Raw genomic sequence first — 26,825 nt, 5'->3', positions numbered from 1 at the left:
GTTCACGCTATAAAATGAACGCTACGAAGTACAGCTTTAGCAAGTTGCTCAAAGTCTAAACTGGTACTGTTGTGATTGTAAGGTGTAAAGTTTACCTTCGACCAAACGCCCCCCAAAGGCATCCCAGCGCCCCCTGTTGTAAAACTTTCCACCAGCTTTCTGTCCCCTTTCCTCTAGCCATGCCCAGCGCCACTTGTTTTTAATTCCTTTCTCAAGTAAACGTGCTTCTTTACCGGGTGAGACAAACTCCATCTTCTTTCATATCGCATTTGATTTAACCGCTGAACCGAACGCATGCGCTTCTTTTCTACAAACCGTTTTACAGTCATTGGTCAAAAACACGGAAGCTAGAACTGGCAGACATCTTTGTAGACGGAGCTCTTTAAGCCCGGAGACTACAGTTTGGTTGAGGCGGACCGTTTGGTCAAAAGCCGGAAATCCGGCCCCCGGCCGGAGCTCTTTAAGCCCTGTAATAAACAGGGAATTAAGTAAACCTTTTTATGATTTACTAAACTTTGCTAGATGTCTGAAAGTTGTGTTTGTTTATATAGAATTACATTTCAGCAGATGTATATCCCTCAGATTCCCATTTGTCTGTAGAATGACACTACATATTTAATTAGAATATGCATCCGGATGAGGCTCACATATCAGATTAGTAAAAAAATCTTTAAGCAGATAGCAAAACATCCTTTTGATATGGCCCACATCTATGTAACAATTAATAAAAAACTACCCACATCTGTTGTATTTTTACTTTTTCTATACTTCCAAATGCCTCTAAGTCCCATCAGCATCCTTCAGTTACACCAAATTATTATGCTTCTTCTGAGGTAGTAAAAAGGAGGACAGAGAAACAAACCAGACATACAAATGGATTTTAGAATTGAATTTACTGCGTTAACTAATTTCCTTAAGAAAAAAAAAGTATCAGGTGGTGAAAATAACATTCCATCAAAGCATGTTTTCAGTGTCTGTACAAGACTTTTTCACATTATCAAAAAAGAAATTGTAAAAGGCATACAAGAAATAAACTGAAAATTACAAAATTATATTGTACAGGAATAGTAATAGCATAGAAAGGGGGATCAAAGGAATACAATTACCAGGGTAAACCCTAATTTACACATTGTGAATAAAATATGCTAAACCTAAAGGTCGTTAACCAAGACATATTGGTCAATATTTATTTTCTTAAACAATAATTCAACAATTTTAACACAATTTACAAACACTGTCTCTGAAACTAAGACGTTTAACTAAAAAGATGTTCTGACATACTGACGAAAGTCAAGTGCTTTATGAATATGCAACAAGTAAGGTCCAAAGAGTTGGAAGAACACATAAGTAAGGCATGAAGGGGACCATAAAATACCTTGAGTTAATTAGACGATCGGGAACCATTACTCAGAGGGTGCAGCGTGAGAATGCTGATGTTCTTCCAGAAGGTGAGGAAAAGCAAAAGCTTTGTCACATTCTGTGCATTCGTACACGACCTCACCAACATGGCTTTCCTGATGCTGTCTAAGGAGTGCCCGCTTGCTGAATGACTTGTAGCACATGTCACAACGGTACTCTCCAGCTTGTTTTTCAGCGTGCAGTCTCATGTGGTCAGATAAATCCTGGGTTGTGTAGAATTTGGCTCGACACTGGACGCACTTGAAAGTCTTGTCCAGGTCGGCTGTCGTGGCGGCATGCTCTTTGGGACCATGTTGTCTGAGCTGATGCTTTCTGAGATATCGTTTCTTGGCGAATGACTTTCCACAGGTCTCACATTTGAACTCCTTCCAATTGTTGGAGTGTTGATTGTTCTGATGCTCCAGGAGGCTGCTTTTGGAGGAGAACTGCATTGTGCACTCATGGCACTTGTACAGGTCCTCTCCAGTAACGTCCACTTCCTCTTCGTCCCATGCAGCCTGATGAGCTGAACTTGCATCAGCTAGATCAGAGGTTGTATTCTCCACTTCTTTCTGGTCTTGCAAGGCACATAGATGGTCTCGAAGAGCCTCTTTCCCCAGAAAGATTCCACTGCACAGTGAACATTCATATTCAGCGGGTGTCGTAGGCTGAACCAGTTCATGTTCTTCAAGCTCACCTTCAGTGGCGTCGCATTTAGCCTTTTCCGTTTCAGGCGTACAATCAGGGTGCGTTGGAAAATGATGGATCAGTTCTGTGGCACTGGCAAAACATTGGTGGCAAACTGGACATATGAACCCATCTGATGAGTCTTGTTCTTGAACGTCTCCGGTTGCTGTGCCAACATGGGTTTCAAGATGACGGAGGAAGCGTTGAGATGAGGAAAAACTACTGTTGCACTGATTGCACGGATATTCCCGATCAGACCATGACAGCTGATGGGTGTTCCGGTGCTTCTTCAGGTGAGATGCATGAAGAAAATGTTTATTGCACTCTGTGCAAATGTAGGGTCGCTCTACAGCTTCCAAGCAGCCATGCTCTGAGAGTTCTTCTGGATCTCTGAAGCGCTCATTGCAGATGCCACAGCGGTACCTGAACTCTGTGCTATATCCAAACACACTTTTAGACTGTTTATGCTCTCCCTTTGAACCTGAAGGTGAGGCACCGTCACCTAAAACTGAGTGGATCTTCCGATGCTCGGCTCTGCTGCTCTTGCTCTGGAAAATCTTATTGCAGATATCGCATGGAAAGCTCTCTTCACGGTGGGTGGACATATGCTCCGCTAGTTGTGTGGGTCCAGCAAAACCGAGGTCACATTTGGAACAACGGAATGGACGACTCCTCCCATGAGAATGCTTATGGTTCCGTAACGCAAAGAGCGTAACAAATCCTCTCCCGCATGTCTGACATTGAAACTCAGACTTATGCATACGCTGATGCTGCTGAAGCTGGGATGCCTGGAAGAAACATTTACCACATTCTGCACATTCATGTGGCTTTTTGCCCAGATGACACAACTGGTGATCCTCAAGACTTTCAGATGTTGGGAATGTCTTCCCACACACATGGCATGGGAAATAAGGGGCAGAGTCAGAATCGCTGTCACTGCCAAGGTTTTGATCGTCATCACTGTCACCGTTGGTACTTACATGACTGCTAGATTGCTGGTCAGCACCTCCCCTTTGCAGATTTGCACTCCTAATGTCCCTAATTTCTTTTGGATGCCATTTTTTATAGTGTCTATACAGCGACCTTTTGGATGCGTACACTTTGCTGCAGCACTGGCAATGAAATATCTCATCAGCATGCTCTCCACTGTAATGTTCACATAAGGCTAGCCTTGTCAAAAAACGTTGCTCACACAATTTGCAGGAAAAGGGCTTATTACTACTATCATGACTTGTGTTGTGATTTTCAAGCTCAGACATGGTGCTAAAGACCCTGGTGCAAAGGGAACAGAAGTATCTCGGGTGGGCCATATGCAGTTTCATGTGTCTTCTCAGGTTTCCTTGATTAGAGAACCTTCGTCCACATTTGGAACATTTATTTGCTCTTCTCTCTTGTTCCTCCCTTCCATGGTCTTCAAGGTGACTTATGAGCAACAGACCATCAGTGAAGCTTTTCTCGCATTCTGAACATTGGTACTGTACAGATTTCTTTTCTGCTTTGGAGTTGGTACTGTCCCGATTTCCATAGGAGCTTTGTGTTGATTCATCCTCTGGCTCTTCCTTGCAGGTGACATTGGTTGGTGAAACCTTTGCTCTTGTTGTTGTTGCTACCGTTCTGAAATTATCTTTGGACTTGGAGACAAACGCATCATCAATCTCTGCTTTAACAGGAATGTCCAGGCATTGGGTAACATTTCTACATTTTCTGATGTGATTGCGCTGTTGAGTCTTGTTCCAGAAGCCCTTGTTGCAGTTTTTACAGTTGTATGGTGTTTTTGTTGCATGCGCACGCTGATGACCAATTAGTCCTGCTCTGTTATTGAAACGCATGTTACACTGCTGGCAGACAAACTGATCTGAGGTGTCAGACATTAGAGCTGCTCCTGGTTCGGACAATACACCAGCATGATTACTGGATGCTTTTCCATAACTTTCATCCACAGGCTCTTCTTTAATTTTTGGGATATTGGACAGAAGTTGTTGCAGCGGAGCAGCTGCCATGGGCTGAGCATCCGTTTCCAGCGTGTGTGTACTTAAAAAATGTTCTTGGAGTTGGGAAAACAGCAAGAACCGTGAACTGCAGTATGCACATGAAAAGCCTTTTGGTGGGCCCTGAGGGGATGCCTGCTTGCTTTTAGAAATGTTTGGTGAGCTTGAGATTAGAATGCAAGTTTTTTTGTGGTGTTCAAGTTGTTTTTCAGAAAAAAATCCACCACACCTGTCGCAGAGAGCACTGCCCGGCTGAGTCGCGTCCTTGCACTTGGGATAATGACGTATAAGATAATCACTTCTAATAAATTTCTCTCCACAGTGCTTGCACGAATACGGTCTCTCCCCCGTGTGTAACCGTGTGTGCACATTTAATTGCCAGCTGTTTTTGAACGCACGGGGGCAGTAGCTGCATACAAACTTCAAGTCTTTGTTAAATAAAGGATGAATTTTCACCAAAATCCTTTTCCTTACGCCATCAAGTTGATTGGCAATATTGTCAGTTGGTTGATTACTTTCCTGCAGTGAAGTATGCGATTCATTTGTTGGTTTTTTGCATCTTTTCACCCTTTGGTGCTGTTTCAGAGTTTTCTCGTGAGAAAAGGCTGAACCGCAACGTGAACACTTGAATTTCTTTACAGTGTGGAACATAGTATTGTGTCTGGACAGTTTCCTCTCAGTTGGGAAGCTTTTCAAGCAAACCTTGCATTCAAAAGTCTCTTGCTCATCAAGCGGCCTCAGGTAGCATTTACTTTGCCAACCTCTTCCAACATCTTCCAGGCTGATTTTGGGGATTCTCACCTCTAGCCGTGTCTTTTTACTTTTACACAGAGCCTGGTGCACTTTAAGATGATCATATCGTGAAAAGCAGCTGTCACAGGCTTTGCAACGATACGGCTTCACCTCGTTATGTGTCAGAATGTGATGCCTCAGGCTTCGTGCTTTCACAAAGGTCTTGGTGCAGAATTTGCATTTCAACTCAACGTCAGCCTCCGATGGGAATTCTTGTGATGTCATATCTGCCTCATCATTCACTTTGAGCTTTGGCTGAGATGTTTCTGACCTACAGTCACAAAAGGCTTCATGATTTTTACACAGAGTTTGATTCTTGAATCTTTGGTTACAGTGTATACATTTGAAGGGTTGCAGACCAGTATGTGTAACACTGTGTCGAAGTAAAAGTGATCTGAACCTGAATCGCTTTGGGCAGTAGGAGCACTTAAGCTTGAACAGGTTCTTTGCATTGGAGTTTGAAGGCGTTTGTTGGCTTTTCTGACTCACTTGGATTGAGTTTGATTCAAAACTACCATTAGTTGATTGATCAGCAGAGGAGTTCTCTTGGGTAGTGATGCAAAGCAATTTGTGACGAGAGATCATGTTTACTCCAAAGTATTGGCTGCAGTTTGTACACTGATGGAGTGACTTATTCTTGTGGGCAATTAAATGCATTTGTAAACGGTTTTTTTTCCAAAATCTGCGGGGACAAATTGTACAACAATATCGTTTGTTCATCAGATTACTAGTGTCTTCTACTTTAGGGGGACTGTTTATTGGAGGTGTGCAGGTCTCTGAGTGAATTTTGAGGTATATCGATTTATAAAACTGTCTTCCACAGTTGACACAGGAAAAGGGTTTGTCCCCGGTGTGCTTAACCATGTGACGTATCAGAGAATGACGACTTGTAAATTTCTTCTTGCAGTATGGACACTGGTTTAAAGAAGATTTGGAAATATGTGTGAGGGAGTGTGTTCTTAGTATTTGCGCATCATCAAATGTTTCTTTGCACAACGAACATCGGAACAACTTGTGGCTTTTCTTCTCTTTGACAGATTCCGAGGACTGTTGTGGTTTCATAAGAGTTTCCCCTTCAGACTTACGTATGGATTTGTCTTTATTTCTGTGCGTCTGAAGATGCCTAAACAGATATACCGGATACTGAAACTTTGCTGGGCACTCTGGGCATTGAAGCATTCCCTTTTTCTCTCTAGGGTGGGAGCTTCGGTGCTGGATCAAATCTCCAATTGTAGGTAGAATCTTTCTGCAAACTGTGCATTGTATCCTCTTCTGGTGGACAACTCTGTGACTAATCAGATGAGTAAGTTTCTTAAATCCCTTTCTACACTCCAGACAGCGGTATGGTCTTTCGCCACGATGATTGCGTTCATGTTTCTTTAGTGTCGACAGAACATGAAAATGTAGTCCACAAAAGCGACAGGTCAAAGTAGGTTTTGGGCAGTCTTCTGCAATGTCTGGCTGACTGGTGCTCTCTTCGGTTACTGTGTCATCTGGAGAGGATGGTTTGGGCATGACAGATTTCCTATACTTGATTATTTTACCAGTGTGCTTAAATAACTCGTGTTTTTTCATGTGTCTGTACTTTCCAGAGGGATGGGAAAAAATTGCTGGACAGTGATTGCATTTGTACTGAATGCGGGACATTCCTGAACTTTGGGGTACCTGCTGTTTTGCTTCTCCCCCCTTCTCTTGTGTTATGCGTACAGATTCTTTTGAGCTTGGTCTCTGCTCATTTTCCATCCCAGACGTTTTACGTAATCGCACCCTCTCCCTTGCGAGGTGATTAATGGTTTCTCGCAGGCAGGTTAGTTTAATATGTCTATATCTGTTGGACGCTGCTGTGAAAGCAGCCTTGCACAAGGGACAGACATATTTGTCACCAACTTTCTTCTTGTCTCCATTTATTGCACTTTGGATGCAGAAACGTAAATGCCGAGCCCTGTTGTAGGAATACTTGAAAAGTCGCGGACATAGAGGACATTTATATAATGAACTAGTCTCAGCTGTGTAGGACAAGGAAGCCATGTTTTTCCTTTTGTGCATGTTGTAGATGTGTTTTTTGAGCTTTCTCTTGGTTGAAAAAATTTTGCCACAAGAATGACATATATTCGTTTTGGAGATGTCAAGAAGCCTGACATAACATTGCGTCATGCTTTTATATGAACGGTTTGGAGCCTGGATTTTCTGGGTTGGTTTTGGGGTTTTTACAACAACAGGGTCCGTCTTCTTAGCTGACAGAGATTGCTTGCACCTCCCAGGAACTTTTCTGTGATGATTCAGAGCACTAGACTGTGAAAAATATACACCACACCCAATGCACCTATAAGGTGTTCGACCAGTGTGATCACGCATATGCTTGATGTAGTGAACTTTTTTGGAAAATAAGAGTCTGCACCTACTGCACTTGTGCCGACCACAGTTTTTCTTCTCTGAGATGACCTCACCACACAAATGGTCTTTGTCTTGTTTATTTTTCAACATATAAACATCACACGTCTTGCAAAATTGATAACTTGGCATTGGATGACAACAGTAGTGGTGCTCAATTAGACTATCTACACTGTTGGCTGTGTGTAGGCAATCAGCACAGTTGTAGGCGTTATTTATCTCTGTTGACTCCATGTTCATCAATACAACAACGGGGTGCATGAAGGGTCTCATACATATGGAAGAAGTCAGTTGAGGTGATGGCGGTTTCAACTGGTCCAGTGGGTCCTCATCAGGTCTCTCCCCTGGTGTTTCTTGAAGTTGATATGAGGTATTGTACGTTTCAACATCGCCACATGAAGACTCATCTCCAGAGAGAGGCTCCCCATACAATAAACTTGGTTCTGACGAGGAGAAATCCAACTTTTCAAATGAGTCCTTTGTATCTTCAGGAAAATGTAAATCATATTCAGCTTGTTCTTGGGTTGAAAAACTGTCATTTATTGAATTATGGGGATCTTGGAAGAAGGCTGAATTTGTATTCTCCTCTTGACTGTCTGATTTCTCTTCCGACAGTGAATTGACATCAAATCCTGCATCGGGTTGTAAACAAGACTTTGACTCACTGAAATCTTGTGTGTTACTTTCAGTTTTCAAAGCTCTGGTTATACATTCTGGATCTGTATGGGAGGTAGTTTTTGTGCTCTCAACTGGACTTGTCCATTCCTCTGAATGACTGGGAAGCAGATCTGTGTTCAAGACATTAGGGTGCAAGAGCTCTGAATGATTAATGCTGTCATCATTATCATTAGATGCAGTGTCATGAATGGGACTGGGACTAGATTCTGGATTTGAAGGCGAATTTGGAGCTTCCTTGTCTAGTGGGTTTCTCATTTCCTCATCAGTATGCAAGTCTGTGTCTGAACTATTTTCTTTTAAAGGGAAGTCCGAATTTCTGACAATATCAATAGTATCCGCAGAGATAGTCTCACTTGTGAGAGTGGGACTAGAACCTTGACTTGGAGAATTTGGTGCAATCTTTTTTGATGGGCTTTCATTTTCAGGAACTGTGTGCAAGTTTGTGTCCAAATCACCTTGTTTTAGTGCGGATTCTGTATGATCTTCCACACAGTTATGGTTTTTGTCACCAAGGTCATCAGAAATAAAGTCAGTTAGATTAGGGGTACAACCACCTTGGGAGAAAATTGGGGTTATTTTTTCTGATGGGCTCCTTTTTTCCATTTCTACAGTAGGATCAACGACAGTACCTGAAGATGAAGGTTGCAAGGCGGAATTATTCGGACTAGAATTCTTCGAAATGCTGTCATTGATAGCAGTGGAGCCACAACAATCTGGAACTTCGGAATTCATGTTTGACTTTGCTGTACTTGTAGCCTCTTTGTGTGTTTGGAGACGTTCATCTGTAACTGAACTATGCGATGACATTACATCACTGGCTCCATCTTTGTTTTTACGTTCAATCATCTCTTCAGAAGACTGGCCCTTCGTATCACCTGACCTGCAACAATCTACGTCTGGAGAAAGAGTTGACTTTTCCTCCACTGCTGAATTTGAAAATTGTTCATCTTTCTGTTTCTCTTGACAAATATTTGTACCTGCATTGGAGTCACTTGAATGACTATCACTCACTCCACGAAGACTTTCACAGGATTGTGATTCAGGTAACTGCAAACTGAACTCTAAGTCAGGGTTGTTGCTACTTGAGATGCTTTCACTTTGCTCATCATCATTGCGATCTGAAGAACTTGCTTCATTCAGGGTCAGCGGGTAAGATGCGTCCTGGATTCCTCTTTCATGTTGGTCATTTTCTATTAGTTCATCTTCACCATTAGTGGAAACTGGACTTAACGATGTTTTCTCATTAAGAAGTTCCTCATTCAATGAGTCTGATTTTTCCCAAAGGCTTTCTAAGGCCTGACTTTTTTGCAGCATGTTGTCATTTACAACTGGGTCTTGATCACCAGTTGAGTCAGTTAAGTTTGGAGACTCATCCTCCTTGTCCACTAGATGCTGACGATTTCCATCTCCAGAACATTTCTCAGTCATTTGGAAGTCTGAATATGCAGCTTTTGCAAGATCTCTGTCCCCGTCAATCTTTTGTTTTGGATGATGATAAACATTTCCATCGCATTCATTCCCTTTCGTCCTTGCATCAGAAGAGGTAGCAGAAGAGTGGTTGTGTTCCCTGTAACCTTTGACTGAAAATGAACTTGTCTCTGACATATTAGGACACAGTCTTGCATTCTGTGAAGTTTGATTTCCAGCTGGAGGGTAAAGGTATTTTGTTGAGCTTTCATTTGAAACAATGTCCGTTTTAGGCCGAGGAAAAACATTTATTTGAGTGAATTTGCATGAGGGCCTTGCTTCCCTTGCATCAGTGTCAGAGTAGTTGTTTGTAGCAGAGGAGCTCCCACGATATGACATGTTCCGCATGTCTCGGTCTTGCTTAGGATGATGAAAATCTGGTGCAAATGATGAATGATACGATCCCGATGTTGAAAACTGGTTTGAAGAATAATTGGGAAAATCTCTGTTCCTGCATCTTTGTGGGTAATCCCTTCCCATGTGTTGTCTATCAGCTTGCCATTGTCTTTCATAGTACCTATTATAGGCACAGTCTGATCTTGGAGCTTCAAAACTGTTATTTCTGCAATAGTTTGCGTTGAAGTTTGTGTGTGGTACAGGGACTTCTCGTGAGCCCCGTGTACCGGAGAAGTCATGATGTCCAGTGAAGTTCCCTATATGCTGGGACAGAGGTCTACCCGAGTCCGCCGTCCTCCTTCGAGGATCTGATGAACGAGGTGGAATGTTTGGGAAGTATGAATTCCAGCCATGAGCCATTCTTTAGCAGGACCAGGCGATATTGGTTTTTGCATCCAATCCTGAAAGTACACAGACAAGAGAAAAACAAATATTTTCATAAAATCTATGACAACCAATCTCCTACAGCAAAAGAATATTTGTTCACCTCTATTTCGACAAAGAAGCACCATCCCAGGTTATCGGAGCCTCATCTGGTAGGCAGCCTGCATTAAAACATGTAGGAATATTTGTCAGTACTCCTCGTCTCTTCAAAGTCATAGAGTATGGCTGTTAAAATAAGTATTTAACACATCACCAGTTTTACAAGTAATTATCTTTCTAAAATAATTACTTAGAAAACCTGCCTCTTGGTGCAAAACAACATCAGTCAAACCTAAGTTTTGTTTTTAAAAAGGCATCTCATTACAACACACAGTCAGCAACTCATGACTCGCATAACCAATGCGCTTTCTCAAGAACTTTGTGCTCTTATTCCCAAATATACTGAGCTCGTTGGTCGCAGATCTCCAAGAGCCAAATACCCATTGTGGAAAGCTTGAGAAAGATCTGGAATTAGCAGGCAAACTTTTTTCATGGAAAACTAGTTCATACTACATGGTTTTTAGCAGGCAAACTTTTTTCATGGAAAACTAGCTCATACTACATGGTTTACCTGGTCACTTGCATATTATTAAAGTTTGTAGAACAACATTTAAACAAGCATGTGATATTACGACAATGTACTCTGTCCAGATGAGACCAAAATTTTAAATGAATTGACATTTTGGCAGTTTGCATAAGACAAATTCAGTATCTGGGCTTTTTTTAGGCAATTATAACACCCAGACATAGGGTGAAATGTAACATTAATTTAGGCTTCAATCTCAACTAACAATTATAACAATTATTATTATTACATGGACTACTGCAGCAATGCATGCAATAAAAATATTTCATGGATTTCAGAGCTTTATTTAAATTATAGACAGGACTAGTGCACAAAGTAATGCACCATGAGATTCCTTTGCCTTAATTTTTGCAGACAAAGCACTGTGTGGCCCCTTTACAACACTCAGTAGCCCCCCTCAGCTCTTGCTGTCGCCACACGCAATGGGATGAATATATCTTGATTACAACTCAAAACCACAACCATTCATACACTGCAAATAGAAACGCATTGAAATTGGATGGAGCTGAACGAGACATTAGCTGACATTACAGAAACTTGATAATGCAGAAGGGGCTCAAGTTACACCATCTCACCCCCCAGGACCCTTCTGCTGTGTGGTACTGTTACACAGGGGTGGATGAATCCCCCATCTAGAACCAGCTAGCTCTCCAACCGGTCTAAGCCCTTTCCAGCCACCCTGCAATACTACAGCAAAGCTCATGGCTGAGGACCTTCAAAACTTCCTTGGAACCAGCAGAGTGTTGTTTCATTTTCAAGCATTGGTGCTGCAGAAGAAACTACTCGTGGTTAAAGTCTAGCTCGGTTCCGTCTCTGTGCAATTCACCACAACCTGTTTAAATATTAAAGGCATGAAATCAGGCATCCAGCAAACCAAGATGGTCTTAATGGTGTTGATGCCCTTGCTGCCAAGAAATTGGTCACAAACATGATTTAGAGCTACATCCCAACACTCAACATGCATAGGTACTCATAATGCTTTGATTGGCCGTTTACCATGTGCTGACCAGTGAATGAAGGTTTTTTTCCTCTAGTCCAGCTACGGATTGGACTAGAGTGGAAACACAACGAACTGCTGCTGAGTGAACACTGACTACTTAATCACTGAAACTGGTTTATAGTGATGAACCAGTTTCATCACTAAAGGGTAACCACTTTGGAAAGAAGCCATTAGGTTAAATAGAGTACTAAAGAGAAGAGCACACAAGTAAGTGTGAGTTAGCATTTGGAATGGACCACCTCCTACCGTCTCTGAAGAAGCCTCAACTCTAGTTTACACCAAGTCTGGATTTGTGTACTCCACATTTTAGAATTAATTTAGGTAATAACACAATTTTATTCTTAAATAGGCCAACTTCTTTCTCTCCTTAGTTCTTTTCGTCTGTTTACTCAACTAAATTCAAGGCAATGTATGCATTAGACAAAACATATCTATGATACAAAGGAGCAAAATATTCGAAAGCGTTACCTGATGGTAAGGCGTCTCCTGGTATGTGAATCTTGAGGAAGCTGGTCCTAACCATCTGCAAGAATAATAAAAGGATTGTTATTAGCAGACTATGCATTCATAATATCAGTAAAACTACTTTTTTGTTTTGAAAAGTCAACAGATCTTGCTGCTTTTGGATGTCTGTACTACAGTGATTAGGGGCACATCGATCAGAAAAGTGCCGTTATCTGGTCGATGGTGGATCATTAAAAAGCCTGACCTGCCAATTCCAATTTTGGCTGCCTATTTTTTTTTTGTTGTTGTTCGAAATGTTATTAAATACAGCGAGAAGGTTGAAGGTTGATTATTGTTAACTGCAAACATACAGATGTGACTTGGTGAGTGGGTCTATCAGTCAAACCTCTCTCACGGCAAAACAAAAATGAGGACAGTGGTTGGTTTTTAGACCTTTGCCTAAAAAACAGGTAGACAGGATTGGTGGATAAGCTTGGCATCACATGCAAGTATCGGCCAATCACTGATCTTCCAAAATCATATTGGTGCACCCCTAGTGGAGTACAATAATAAAACTACCAGTCTTGTTCTGACAAAGACGAATAGAATAAACAAAGGAAAACAAAATTCAGATAAGCTATGATCCAGAGAACAGCTGGGTGCTTGTGAAAAAGCCGTTTACACCATCACTAGTCGCTCATTCTTTCCAACAGCAGTCTCAGATATCCTGCTGCAATTGCCTGTGAGAGAATTTGCCATAGCACACCATGTTCAATGTTCCACAAATTCCTATTGCACCACAGCGCAAGGTTCATAGAGTCAAGCATAGGCACATGCAATTCAACTCAATAGGTTTAAAAGTATAGTGCTGCTGGTTCTACTTTCTGCCTGTAATCAATTTTATTATAGTCAGCAAAGTGCAATAACATGATATATTAGCAATATATTGTCCAGCCATTGTGGAAGTTTCAGTTACACAGAACATGTAGCAGAAATTCCACCTGCTTGATATTCACCAGCTTCCAGAGGATAGCTGCCATATTTGGTCTACTTCACAAGGCAACATGTTTACAAACCTCAACTGTGGCCTTCAGGGGTTTATCACCAACTTACTACTAACTTCTGTTGTTTAGGTCAGCACAAAGAAGCGCAAAACAGGACTTACACATATAGAGAAAGTTAGCAAATTTCTATGAGTAAATAATTCCCTTTACATTTCTGGCCATGCTGAAACAAAATTTCTAACCACATTCCTTTTTCACAGTTAAAGTGACAGTCTCTTTAATTAGTACTGTAGCAAGAACATCAAAAATAATGTTACAATTCCTTAAATTCAGGTAAGTTAGATGAGCCAAAAAAAAAAAAAAAACCCCGCATAAGGCATTTGCTCACCATTTTAAATGCATTGCAGTCAAAATCCTACAAGGTCACATTAACTGAACACAATCAACATGAATAAAACTAGCTCATGCGGTTCTGACTCTACCACAGAGGTGTTTGAAACTTTATGGTTCTGTGTGTTGCTCCAAATTAAGCATCCTGGAGAATTTAGAGGGTGTGATGAAAAAAAAAAAACTTTGCCCGAAATAGTCTTTTTCCTAAATAGGAAGTTGAGCCTCAATCATTTCAAACTCCAAATACTTCCTTAAGAAAAGCAGATTCCTTAACCTGTTTCCATAAAGGAGAAACACTGCTAACCATCTTTTCTAGCATACAGACAGAGTAGCTACAAAGTTGCTTACAACCCATTGCCTTAAGTACAGGTGAACAGGAGAGACCTGTTTGATTAGTCTATTCTAAAGTTAATTCACTGTCCACCCTATGGAGCTGTTCTTGCTTTCACTCTGATAACTTAGTCATGCATGAAGCATAAATAGTACAAGTCTCAACAATGATCTTCCCAATTTGCAAGACTTTACCTGTTTACACTGGTTTGGTTTCACCAGAAGCAAAGTTCTACGCTTTCATGAGTTTAAAAATCAAAGACTTAGGACAATTTATTTTTGAGATCCTTGAAAAATCAGATGATTGTGAAGTTGACCTGTGACTAGTTGACTCATTATTTTGAGATACAGTAAAATTGACGATCCTACCTAGTAGCCAATTATTCTGGATCCATTATGCAAAGAGGGTTGAGTCTCATAGTACATGGTAACTTTTTAGGATTTACAGTGTCCTGGATGGTAAATGACCAACATTTGTAAAGCAATTTATCAAAAGCCCTTTGCACCACAATGAGTCACTCCTCCATCCATGCACACATTGATAGTGCTAAGTAACTATTGGGTAAAACTAATCATTGTTTTATCATTTTTACTTGAGTGTTTTATCTAAATGTGTTCAGTTACCTAACTGGTTCTGACCAGTTATTCTTTAAGGTTCTTTCTTTATCTATGATGTAATTTCCCACTCAAGGGGTCCATCTGTTCTGTTATCTCAGCACTGTTCCACTGAAGAAGGTCATCATAATAAAAGCCAATTCCCAAGCAGAGTTGAGCAGAGCTCACCAATCTTTGATCCCGAGTGGGTTAGAGGTTGCGAATCTTTCTCTTTGCAAAGGAAGGCACAAAAACCTCATTGATCTTGTGTGTCTGGTTCTTTACAGGTCTTGAGCTAATTTTAAAAAGCCTAACAGTAACATTGTAGCCTCAACTGCCTTAAGGAAGATCAACAAACGCAAGGTTGTCATTCAATCAGCGCCACACTGACCAGGTTCAGACTCAAAGTCTACAGACATTCCTCTCAAAAACTGCAAACCATAGAGAGCATTAATATGAGAAGTTGATACATCCCTGGAATCTCTGAAGGTACTGCAGAGATTCGTAGCTCAGGTGGAAAAAAAACTGTAGAAAGGAAAAATATTCTTATTACACTATCAATCCAGAATTCTTTAAAGAGTGAAAAGAAGAAAGACATTGCTGGAAAATAGGGAAAACTTAAGTAAGTAAGGGTCAGAGCAAACATGAAGCAATACCAAGCTGTTTGGCCTACATCCAAAATGCTGTGTGAAAAAGACCAGAGCCCCTTTTCCAAGGGTGTGTGGCTTTCACCAGTTCAGTCAACCCTGGGCCGGATTTGTCTTCACTAGCAGAGCCTGTGTCAATTTTCCTTGTTTTTCATGACTTGATTTGATAAGCAGACTGCATTCCTTGAGTAGCTCGTGGTTTACATCACTGCTGGATGTGAAGGTTGGACCTTGCAAGATAAATAGTTTTCATTATGTTTGGTCAGCAAAGAATTTCATAAGACAAATTGAAATATTGGTTTATTTGACTCAGCCACTCCATCCAGATGGAGGATGAGTTGTAATATAATTTTAGGCTTTAATCTTCACTCCTTGACACTTGATTGATTTAAGCACAACCTCAAAGTTCCCCAACTGAGTGCTGCTGCAAATGACAATATCAATGGGTAACCAAAGAAACCGCATGCTCACGGTCCACCCATGTTTTCACGTTTCTGCCCATATTATAGTGTTGGTAAGAACAAATCAGACACAAACTGGCTAGAGTGAAACTTGCCAAGGAACAAGGGGCCAATGACTCAATAGTACTCCGAATGTACAATGGCCCAGTCAAAGCCTAAATCTTTGACTTAGTTAAGAATCTCAGGAAATACTTCAAAGTTGATTGTCATAGAAGCTTCAAATCTTCCTGAGCTTGAATCTTTGAGAGGAAGACTAGAAAAATAATTGAGACATTATACAAAGGGCTGATTGGTGACATTGTTAGCCTAGTTGCCTTGCAGCAAATCCTGCTTTCATATTTTATTCCAGGGTTTTTTGTATGAAACTTGTATGTTCATTCCCCACCTACCTGGATTTTCTCCAGGTACTCTAGTTTCCTTCAACACTCAAAAGGAAAACATGCATACTATGTAACTGGCTGCTATGAATTCCTCTCGTGTGTGCTGTTGATCCTGTATGTCCTGTGTGACCTGCCTTTTGGCCACTGAACACTGGACACAGCTCGCAGGTCCACTACAACCCTGCAAGAATTAACCAGGTCAAAACAAATGGATGTGCAAAGCTGGTGGAGACATGCCCCACAGACTTGTAGCTTTAATTACATTGAAACCTTCTACAAAGTAATATCTCAGGAGGGTCTGAACACAAATGTGTGCAAACATTTCAGATATGTTAAAGTTTTTAGCATTATTCCTTTCACTTTCATACCAATAGTGTTGTTGATTAATTGAATTAAGTACATTGAAAAATATGATGTGATTAAATGTGGAACCTACATGGCCACCTACATGGTCACCTACTGCAAAGTAAAGAGGTGTGAATACTTTTGGAAGACATTCCCCTCAAACAAAAAGCCACAATGTTGCTTGAGAAAGTAGTTCCCACATTATGCCTACCACTGTCTCCTGAAGGAGGCACTTCAGACACACTCAATCCCCCTCAAAGAAACCCACTGAAAGAGGAAAAAAAAGGAAGAAAAAAAATCTACAGAATGTTGTGTGACTAGTGGGAATATCACAAGACCAGGTGGTCCAAATCAGGTGGGAACAGGTGAGCAGTGATTGTTGAAATGCTTGCAAGAGAAAGCAAGAGTGAGCAAAAAATTACCATGCTTTGGACTTTGAAAGCCTTGATTATTCCCAATGGAGCTGTACCATTTTGTTCTTTCCCTTTCTGGGTAAAGTGCAATGGACTCAACATATGAATTTCTTGTCTATGTCATTCCAGTTGCTGACCAACGGTTCTGGCAGCTTATTGCAAGAGCTCAGCAAGTTTGGCAAGGGACTGTGTTTCTCCTCCCCTCCCCCATCTGGTGAAAGCACATGGCTTTGGAATGTGAATCCTCCATCACAGGACAGAAAAATCATACAAAGACTTATCCTTAAGGAACTGATTTGACCAACCATTTGGAGGTCAGTTCTACCCAGTCTGTAGCCAACAGACTGGGTAGAACTGATGTTAGAGAACATTTGCATAACTATGCCCGTCTCAAAGCATAGCCAACTAATTGATGCCAAAAACCTTGATTCAGGAAAAGTGCAATCCCTAACTGCTTCTCAGTAGTCTTTTTTGTGATTAAACTGAGGGTTAGGTTTCAACACCGTCACCTACATGGCCACCTACTGCAAAGTAATCTATTAATAATACTACAGTAATTCTTTGACCAATCAAAAAGAGAAAACATATAGGCAAGAAGGCTGTGATAGGTGCAACCACTGTATGGCCCTGTAGGTGTGGGAAAGGACGGCAGTCAAGACTTCTTTACATCATATAAAGTAGAGGCAGGGGACAAAATCTATTTTCCGATCCATCGATTAATGAGACGCCATTTTCCTATTAAGTTAATCACCTAATTTAGACAGAAACAAATCATGGAACTCTGGAGCTCACAAGTGCCACATCTGGACAGTTTGTCCACACCAACAAGAAACACCAAAGCATGGGTTGAGCAAGAAAAAATGCCCAATACGCTGCACACTAAAGGAAAAATACAACAAAAAAACCCCCTGCAAAGACATCATAAGCAGGCTGTGTTTAAACTTGGCTGAAAAGTTTGAGGGAAAAATGACAAACATGAGCAACAATTTTATACTCTTCCACTCAGGTTTACAGTGCCTCCCACTGTAAACCAAAGGACAGTCAAACAATTCGGAAAATAAAACCTAATGCTCTTACGTAGCTCTTATCTTAAAGGATTTGAAAACGTCAACAGTCATTGAGAATCAGGAATTAATATAGGAATCTCCACACTATGTGACCAAAGTCACAAGATCGCTAAGCTGGCAGTACAACTCTAACCTGTGATGCAAGGACAACCACTGCAATAAAATCCTAGGCAACTGCAAAGTTATGCACTTTCTGATGTGTGTCTACCAATGTGTGGTGCTAAGAAGGATTGAGACACTGATAAGATGAAAGATTTTGGACGCGTTTACCTGTTAGTTCAATCAGTTGTCTATGAGTTTAGTGAATATCTCCAAACATATCTTTCAGAGATGTTGACACACTTAAGGATTTTTTAAGCATGTGGTTTCATTTCGATTGTCAGATTTTTTTTACCCATTTAACTAAAGCATCTTTTGTTCTTCATTATTACTATGCATAGAAGTTGGTAGTTAAACTGTCAAGTGCCTCAAGATTACCACCCTTTAATACTACATGATCATGTGATCAAGGTCAGACAGTATTTCAACAAAAATATTCTGGAAACGCTTGAACATGGGGAAGATGAACCACAGAGATGGGTATGTTAGTCTTACTTATTTACAGCTCAAGTTTTGTTTGGCAATTTTCCAAAGTATCTTGCCATCTGAGGAGTGGAGAAATTGTTGTTATACTGAAGAAATCTGCTACATGTTTTAGGTATTGAAATGCTTTTGTTCACACTTCTAATTATTCTTGCCAACCATACTGTACTGTGCAGCGTTGCCATAGAGTATCATAACGGCTTGTATGGAAACTTTGTTTAGCGTTACAGAAATATAAATTTCAGTATCATTTGTGTCATTGTACCTACAAAATAAAATATCAGACCCCTGCGGCCCTGTTACAATCTCACATAAGGGCATTATGGATATTTATTGTGCAAAAACAGGGCACTACATCCCAAAGCCTAAGATGCTCGAAAAAAAAACCTTTTCTGAACTGCTCTCCAAGGCCACAATTAACTCTGAGGGGAGCATCTGACTGTTCAATACATATTACGTCCTTGATATGTTGTTGCTATGCCAAAGTTCCCCTGTGTGATTTGTCATAACCAGAGCTTCACCACCAATCTAGATTGATCCTGAATGCCCAGATACAGACATGTGACAACTAATTTTCTGCTTCTGAAATTATAAAGGTGCAACCTTTACGATCAGTAAAAAAACCCTTCAATATTGTACAAGATTGGAGTAATACTCAAAGGTTGAGTACAATGGTACTCCAAGCAAAATAAAGTTAGCCATAAAACAGATAAAGCAATCACTATTTTACATTTATATTTGTGGCTGACAAAGACTATATTCATCCCACCAAGATGGTGCTTCACTAAGGCACACGTAGTTGCTGTGATTGTGTAGACAGCACTTGCTTCAAACACGTGACAGTAAAGCTTCCTGTAAAATGAACAGCTACAGTCACACCTCAGAGGACAGTGATCAGGGCTCCAGGCTTGGTGAACTGGATAGGTTAATGGCAAGCCTTCAATCTTATTCAGCTTAGGAAAGAATGAGTTTCTGACCAGTAACAGGTCTCAGAAAAAGCGGTTCATTTCCTTCTGATGCTGTGGGCAAGTCAGAGCAGATCCAAAATCAGAAAGTCTTGGGAGTCACGCCAAACCTCTCTACCAATGGTTTACCAAAGACAAAGAATTCAAAATAAAAATGCTATTTTAGCTAGTCGGATGACAAAAAAAGAAAAAGAAAAAAAGAAAACTGCCTTGCGTATGGATACTTTTCATATTTAGACAAACTTCAGTCCATTTTGGGGGGAGTTTTATATGGAAGACCAACAAAAATAGTAAATAGCTGCTTAGGAAAAGGATACATATTCCAGTTTTTTTTTTACTACAAATAAAAGTCTGAGAATGGCACATAGTCACATATGGACCTTTTTTGCTGTAACACAGACCTACATATTAATGACATGTGTTTAATACAAAGGATTTGATATGGCGCTGGGACCAACCTTTGCAGCTAAAACAGTTTCAACTGTTCTGAAAAGGTTTTCAACATGGTTTTGAGGAGAGTGATTGAAGGAATATGTGACCATTCTTTTAGGAGGGAATTGTGTGAAGTGAGACACCAATGCGAAATGAAAGCTTTAGCTTGTTGTCCCTGGTCTAACTCATTCCAAAGGTTTGTCTTCAGGTTGAGGTCAAGATTCTGACCAATCAAGTTTCTCTATATTACTTGCTCATGTCCTAATGGATTTGCCTTGTGCACTAATGTGCAGTAATATTGGAACGGGTAATCTCCAGCCCACAGGTGTCACAAAAGGGGTGTTGAGTTCTGAATAACGTTACGTCTTAGCTTTCTTCTGAATGTGGTGTTAAATGTTTTCGTAGGTTTGCAGTTGAACTATAGTCTGACAAAGGACGTAAATGGTGCAGAGCTTGGCATAGAGTTTTCTAATATAATTATGCTTTAAAGTTCTCCACGAATTGATCCCTCAAACTGTCTAATTTGCTCCCTAGTCTACATAATGATGCTTGTTCTAAAGTGTTGTTTACCTATGTAGTCAATCACCAATCCAAGTTCCCTAAATCTGCATGTTTTTGAAGTTTCCATGTTGCCACCTACCAAATTCAAATGAATATCATTGTCTGACTTTTGCAGAACATAAAATGAGTCAAGTGTACTAAAGCAGAGTCACATATGACATGTGTAAGACAGGGAGCCAAACTTTGGCACCAAACCTATTAAGCTGTATATGCCTAAACAGCACAGCTGTATGTGGACATACAGATAGAGGTCCACACAGCTGGACCCAACTTAGAAATATGATCACAACTGAAAGCAACTTGTTGCACTGAATCTCATTGAACCTCATTGAAGGTAACCAGAGTAAAAAGGGCAATTTATGTACATTTTACATGGTTATAATGGGTTAAACAAGCTAAAGAGGAGATTATTTTTCCAAGAAACTCTTCCAAAAAAAAAAAAAAAACCTCAGCCGAGATTTACATGTTGCCATCATAAATGGGAAAACATATAAATCTAGACTGCCAATATATATATATATACTGCTCAAAAAAATAAAGGGAACACTTCAGTGTTCACTTAAATGTTAAAGTGTTCCCTTTATTTTTTTTGAGCAGTGTATATTTGACAGTGTTTAACTAATGTTATTAATTCGTTATTAGATTTACAGATGTTACAATCTTAGGCATTTACATACACCTGCTGAGTATTTACGTGTCTAACAAAATGCTCCAGATAAAAATAAAAACGGGACATGGCAACGTTAAGACTAGTACCTCAACAAAATTTAAAAGTTTAATGTCAGTTTGTGTTTGTGGTCAACAAGCACTGCGTTTATCCTTGTGGAAGTGCATTGAAGTTTTAAATACTTAATTTTCTATTTTAAGACCTTGTTCTGCAGAACTTTGAAAATTACTTCATTTGTGGGACAAATAAATAAGCATGACTTTTTTCCTCGTTTCATTCATCTCCAACAAGACCTGATACCTTCCATCACATAACTAATCGATTTAAACAAAAATGCAGCATTTGAGATGATTTACCAAGTAAATGTGTGCATCAGATCTGCGTCTTTGAGCTGACAATCATCCACACCTTCGTGAATTTGAACTTAAAATAAGGTTTAATTTGGGAGGAAAAAAATAGCATGTAATTTCAGCGTCTGTGAGACTGGAAGAGCTGTAGTAGCTCCTAGCTTGAATGTTATGGTCAACCACTGTAGCTTTAGTGGGAGTACAGGTGGTTAAAATGCCACCAGCATACTCCAGCCAGATTAATAAAACGCGCAGAACTACAGCAGCAGGGAGTTTTGTGACTCCGGCCACGTGTTTGACAATTTTTCAATGATGTTTGCTGCTGCTCAGACTGAAGCTAGCTTACTGCTTAGCATACTGCTAACTAGCTAGCTGTAACACAGAGCAGCTAATAGCTTGTGTAGAAGGAGCTCTTACCAGATCGCGGATCCGTGATGATCTTTATCCGTGCTGCCAGGTGTCCTTTGAGGTTTATCAGCTACAGCTCTTTGTGGTGAAACGATCACGTAATACACGTTGCACTCCTTTCTCTTTATTTGTCAGGAATAAAAGAGAAACCACTTTACATACGTCTTCCTTCCTTCTTCCTCATTAAAAACAGCCAGGAAGCAGTTTTCAACCGTTGTGGTCTCAGAACCGATGCTGGACCTCTCGATCAGAAACCCTTGCGTGTTTTTCTCCTCGACGAGGGGCAACTTGGCATGTAATTAGCCGGACTGCGGAGCTAGCTCTAGATCTCGATTTGCGTATTTACGAACAATGACCACGGACTTTTGCGTACGTTACACAACCGTCTCCCAACAGCCAATAACAAGGTGCGGGGATTCCAAGAAAGCCCGCCCCCTAACGGTCTCTCGGCTCTGGGAGGGCTGCTGGGGCGGTAGCACGACTCCCCTGTGGACTGGTGCACTGTGGTTCCCTCCCTGCAAAGGTACAAAGCCCCTGAAGGTTGCAGTGACAGTGGCACCTCGGATGACTGAAGCCCTCCCCCTGTGCTCGTTCATAACCCTTCTATCCGTATTTACACAAGCAGCTGCTGTCACAGGAACCCCCCCCCAAGAACCTCTGGTGGAGTTGTGTGGGGGTTGGGATTGAAAGGGTTAAGTTGCGTACACCATTTTGTGTGCAGGACTTTAAAATGGCGCCTCTCCTTCTGGTGCCTGTCTATCTGAAAACCCCTCTGGTGGGGTAGGTATGTGCAAGAACTGGATCACAATAGAAAAACAGCACCTTGAAGGAAAAGTGTTCTAAGCCCAGTCCTGACTCAGATGAACAGGAATTTATTCAGAACCACACAGTTCACATTTTTTCCTTTATGGTCCAACATCGTTTTCACCCCCACAAGAACCAGACACAGATGTCACAGACGAGATCATCGGACACCTTTAAATGTCTCCTTTTGGCTTGTGCTTTTGCCTCTCTCCCTCTTTTCCCGAGCTGGGTTAATAACACTTGTACCAAGCAATCCATATGTTACAACCTATAAATACAAGACTGGATCAAAATGAGTTTATATCAGAAATTCATTTGTACAAATCCTCCACAGTCCACCCCTGATGCTCTCTGGTAGCGCAGCTCCCCTCTGTAAGCATGCATGATGGTTCCCCTCCTTGCAGAGGCACATGTGCGCTGCGGCTTGCCGTGGCACAGATTCCATTTGTCAGTGAAGTCCTCACCAGAGACTCAGCACTCCCCCTGTGCACTCCCATAACCATCCCGCCTGTGGTGGTTCTCCAACTGTAGTCACAGACCAAAAGGCTGATTTGTGATCAAAAATAAAATAAAAATCGGCATTTAAAGGGTTAACTGCTCACAGCCATTTTGTGTGCTGGACTTGCCATAAAATGGTGGCTCCCTACCTTAGTGCCGGTCTACTTGAAAACCCCTCCAGTGGAGTAGGGTTGTGCAAGGAATGGATCACAGAAAAATCACACACTGGAAGAAGAAAAAAAGTCCTAGAGCTTCCTTCGGACTCCGATGAACAGAACTTATACAGAACCACACAACTGTAAATGTTCACCTATACTTGCACATAATTTTAAGCCCACAAGGATAATTGAGATATTGTCTCGAGATTAGCTTATACATTTTTTTTTTTTTAAAAATCCACTTTTAAATTGAACTTTTGTCTATTTTTTCCTCTTTTCTGATCAAGGCAGGCCATTTAAGCCACAGCAATTGTTCACAAAATGGGGCAAGAAGCCGACAGCTGGATTGCTAACTTTAGCATATATCATGACTGAAAACTAGAATTTATGATAATTAAAAAGTTTGCATCTGTGTTAGCATTGGGTCAGTGTTCCCTTTTTATCTATGCGACTCATTTTAGGGGTATTTTGTCAGGTCGAGAAAAAAAGGACATTGAATTCCATCCCACCCCAATTCTCTCTGATTCTCCTGGCTGGTTTGGAGGAGCCGGTCATGTGAGCCCCTCTCGCCAGTTGCCCCCATAGTTTCTTCCTTGCAGAAGGCATATAGGCACTTCAGACTCTGGTGAAAGGAGTCCTCGGTTCAATAAGGTCCTTTCAAGGACTCCAGTGCTGCCCTGTGCCATTTCCCAGTCATTCAATCTATATTTCTCCAGTAAGTGCAGTCACTGGACACCTGGATTAACTTGTCTGGATGTCTGGCACTTGAGTTGCACACAGTAATTTTGTGCGCATAACCTTCCATAAAATGGAGTCTCCTTTTCTAGTGCAGGTCTTTCAGAAAACCCCTACGGTGGTATCGGCATGTGAAAAAATGTGGTCACAAAAAAAGAGAAAAAAAAGTACTGTGAAGGAACACAATCTTAAATCTTGACTTAGATGACTAGGAAATGATAGATACAGTATGCTTAAGTTCTGTAACAACACAGTTCTAACTTTTTACCAATGTCCATATCATTGTCTTTGACCTAACAAGGGTCAAATAAGCCACTTAAATTCCATATGATCTTCATCTGTTCTATGCATATTTGTACTTTTTCCTGATGAAGTGGGACCATGCCAGTCACAGTAATGTAAAAGATTCATCCAGAGAAGGAAGAAAAAGGCTTACTGAATGTGGAACAGGCTTGAATAACGACTCTTTACGTACAAACCAATCCATGAATGTTAGCTTAAAAGTAGTAATTTGCGTCATTACAAAGTTTCAGCAATGGTACTCAATTATGAGTTAGCTGAATTACCAGTTCAACAGGGGGTGCACAGTGGCGCAGTTGGTAGCACCGTTGCCTTGCAGCAAGAAGGTCTTGGGTTCAATTCCTGGTCTGGGGTCTTGCTGCATGGAGTTTGCATGTTCTCCCTGTGCATGTGTGGGTTCTCTCTGGGTACTCCAGCTTCCTCTCACAATCATGACTGTCAGGTTAATTGATCTTTCTAAATTCTCCTTAGGTGCGAGTGTGTGCATGGTTGTTTGTCTTGTCTGTCTCTGTTTAAAACTGCCTCTGCGATGGACTGGCAACCTGTCCACGTTGTACCCTGCCTCTCGCCCGAATTGTCTCACTGGAGATCAGCACTGGCACCCCTCCCAACCGCACTAAGAACAAAGGTGTAAGTGGACAGACGACAGATCAACTAGATCCATTTTAGGGTTTCTAAATAGAAAAAGATATTGAGGTTCAACTTAAGTTTTAAAAGATCTTGGAATAGACCAATTGACAGCATTTCTCCCTTTTTTTGTTTGTTTAAAACTAAACTGGGCTTGGAAAGAAACCCGTCCGATACATTTTTTAAGTTTTGGAAATGTTACATCACTGAAAAGACCAAATCAACTCATCATTTACTTTTTACTTTTATGACATGCAAAAATAATTAAAAACTTAAATCTTTGACCCTTCCTTGCAGCAAGAAGATCCTGGGTTTGAATCTCAGCCTGAGGTCTTTTGTTTCTCCCCATTCACATTTGGGTTCTCTCAAGGTACTTCGATTTCCTCCTACAGATCAAAACCAAGTGTGGCCTAAGGAGCTCCAAACTGTGTGTGTGCGCGCATGGTTGTTTGTTGCCCTGTGGTGGATTGGCAACCTGTCCATAGTGTACACTGCAGGGTACAGCATGCAAGAGGCATGGTGAGAGAGGCACCAGTCTACTTGCAACCTTGCAAAGACAAGCAGGCATAGGCAATGGATAGATTGATAGCCTTTGATGGAATAAAAATGTAAATGACCACTATCTTGTCCAAACCAATAAAACCAGCAACCAACCAATTACTTCAGCTCAGTCAAACAATTGTTAACAGTACCATCAAGTTTTAAACTAAGCCTGGCAGTCATTCAAAGTCTTTGATTGACTGCCATTTTTGAATGGGTTTAAACTGACCCCACACTACTAGCAACACAAGGTACATTTGCTACCTTAATGGCTGGAGATGCACTTCCAGATTTTTATATACTGTTATCCGTTGGATGAGTATTGCCTACTGCTTGTGATCAAACCTCAGTAAGGTGGCTATATAACCAACATGCCAAAGACAAAATAATTCTTGATAGAAGAGAAGATATGTTACTGAAAAATAATCTTGTTTGAATTGTTGTAGGCACTGCTCAGTTGATATTTACTTCTTTCTTGGATTTGTATCAATGTCAGCTAAGCTACCTCTACCGGTGGACATTTTTAAAGGACTTTTGATAAACCAATAGACTAAAAGATTTTGTGCATGAGTGTATCAGATGTTGCCATGTTGTAATGCAGTTTTCTGTCTGAGATATGCAGTTCTGACATAAAGCAATTGGTCCCATGAGCTTTTTAATTTTTGTCATTTAAAGGAACAACTTCACTGATAACATCTTAAGAGAAATACTGGTTAGTCTTAGCTACAAATTAAGTTTGTGTTTATGGGAATTTTTTAACTATTGTGCCAGAAATGTATTTGTGAGGTCAGACACTGATGTTGGGCAAGAAGGCCTAACTCGCAGCCTCTACTCTTCATCTCACTTTGCTCTATCCAGCCCATACAACACCAAATTTACCCATAAAGTCCCTTAAAACAACTAGAGCTGAAACAAAGGTACTGATCATATGTACATGCTAAAAATATATATTCCAAAAATTGGGTTTGCAGATAAGTCAAGTTTCTCCATACTTTATCTAAACCTTTATGGGCCTTGCTTTGTGCACTGGTCCGCAATTATTCTTGAACATCAACTTTCTTCACAAAGCTGGGAGCATGAAATTGTCTAAAGTGTCTTGGTATGTTGAAGCATTAAGAGTTCGATTAGAGTGAACTGTACAATAGTAAACATGATGATTTGCAGCCAAAACTATTTCACTTGGAGATGTAATGACAAGTCAGTTTGAATGGGTGAACAAATACATTTGGCTTATGTAAACTGAGAACTTTCTTGTCAATCATCCTTTAAGTTTCAGACAAACTTAAAGGTGAGAGTAAGATGATATTTTTCCCCTCTCCA

General features: G+C 40.7%; 1 protein-coding gene across 1 annotated transcript; it reads right to left on the bottom strand.

The window, feature by feature from the left end:
* Positions 1–874: 874 nt before the first annotated feature.
* Positions 875–22,398, bottom strand: znf1035 (zinc finger protein 1035). The gene is made up of 4 exons (XM_008432361.3): positions 21,853–22,398; positions 12,275–12,329; positions 10,285–10,342; positions 875–10,198 (listed from the first exon to the last, which is right to left on the bottom strand). The coding sequence occupies exon 4, from the start codon at positions 10,155–10,157 to the stop codon at positions 1,404–1,406; it is 8,754 nt and encodes a 2,917-aa protein (XP_008430583.2). The 5' UTR covers positions 10,158–10,198; positions 10,285–10,342; positions 12,275–12,329; positions 21,853–22,398; the 3' UTR covers positions 875–1,403.
* Between the last annotated feature and the right edge of the window lie 4,427 nt (positions 22,399–26,825).

Source organism: Poecilia reticulata, chromosome 16 (assembly GCF_904066995.2).
Source record: "Poecilia reticulata chromosome 16, P_reticulata-male-v2, whole genome shotgun sequence".
In the NCBI taxonomy this organism is placed as follows: Eukaryota; Metazoa; Chordata; class Actinopteri; order Cyprinodontiformes; family Poeciliidae; genus Poecilia; species Poecilia reticulata.
This window is presented reverse-complemented; position numbering and strand designations above follow the sequence as displayed.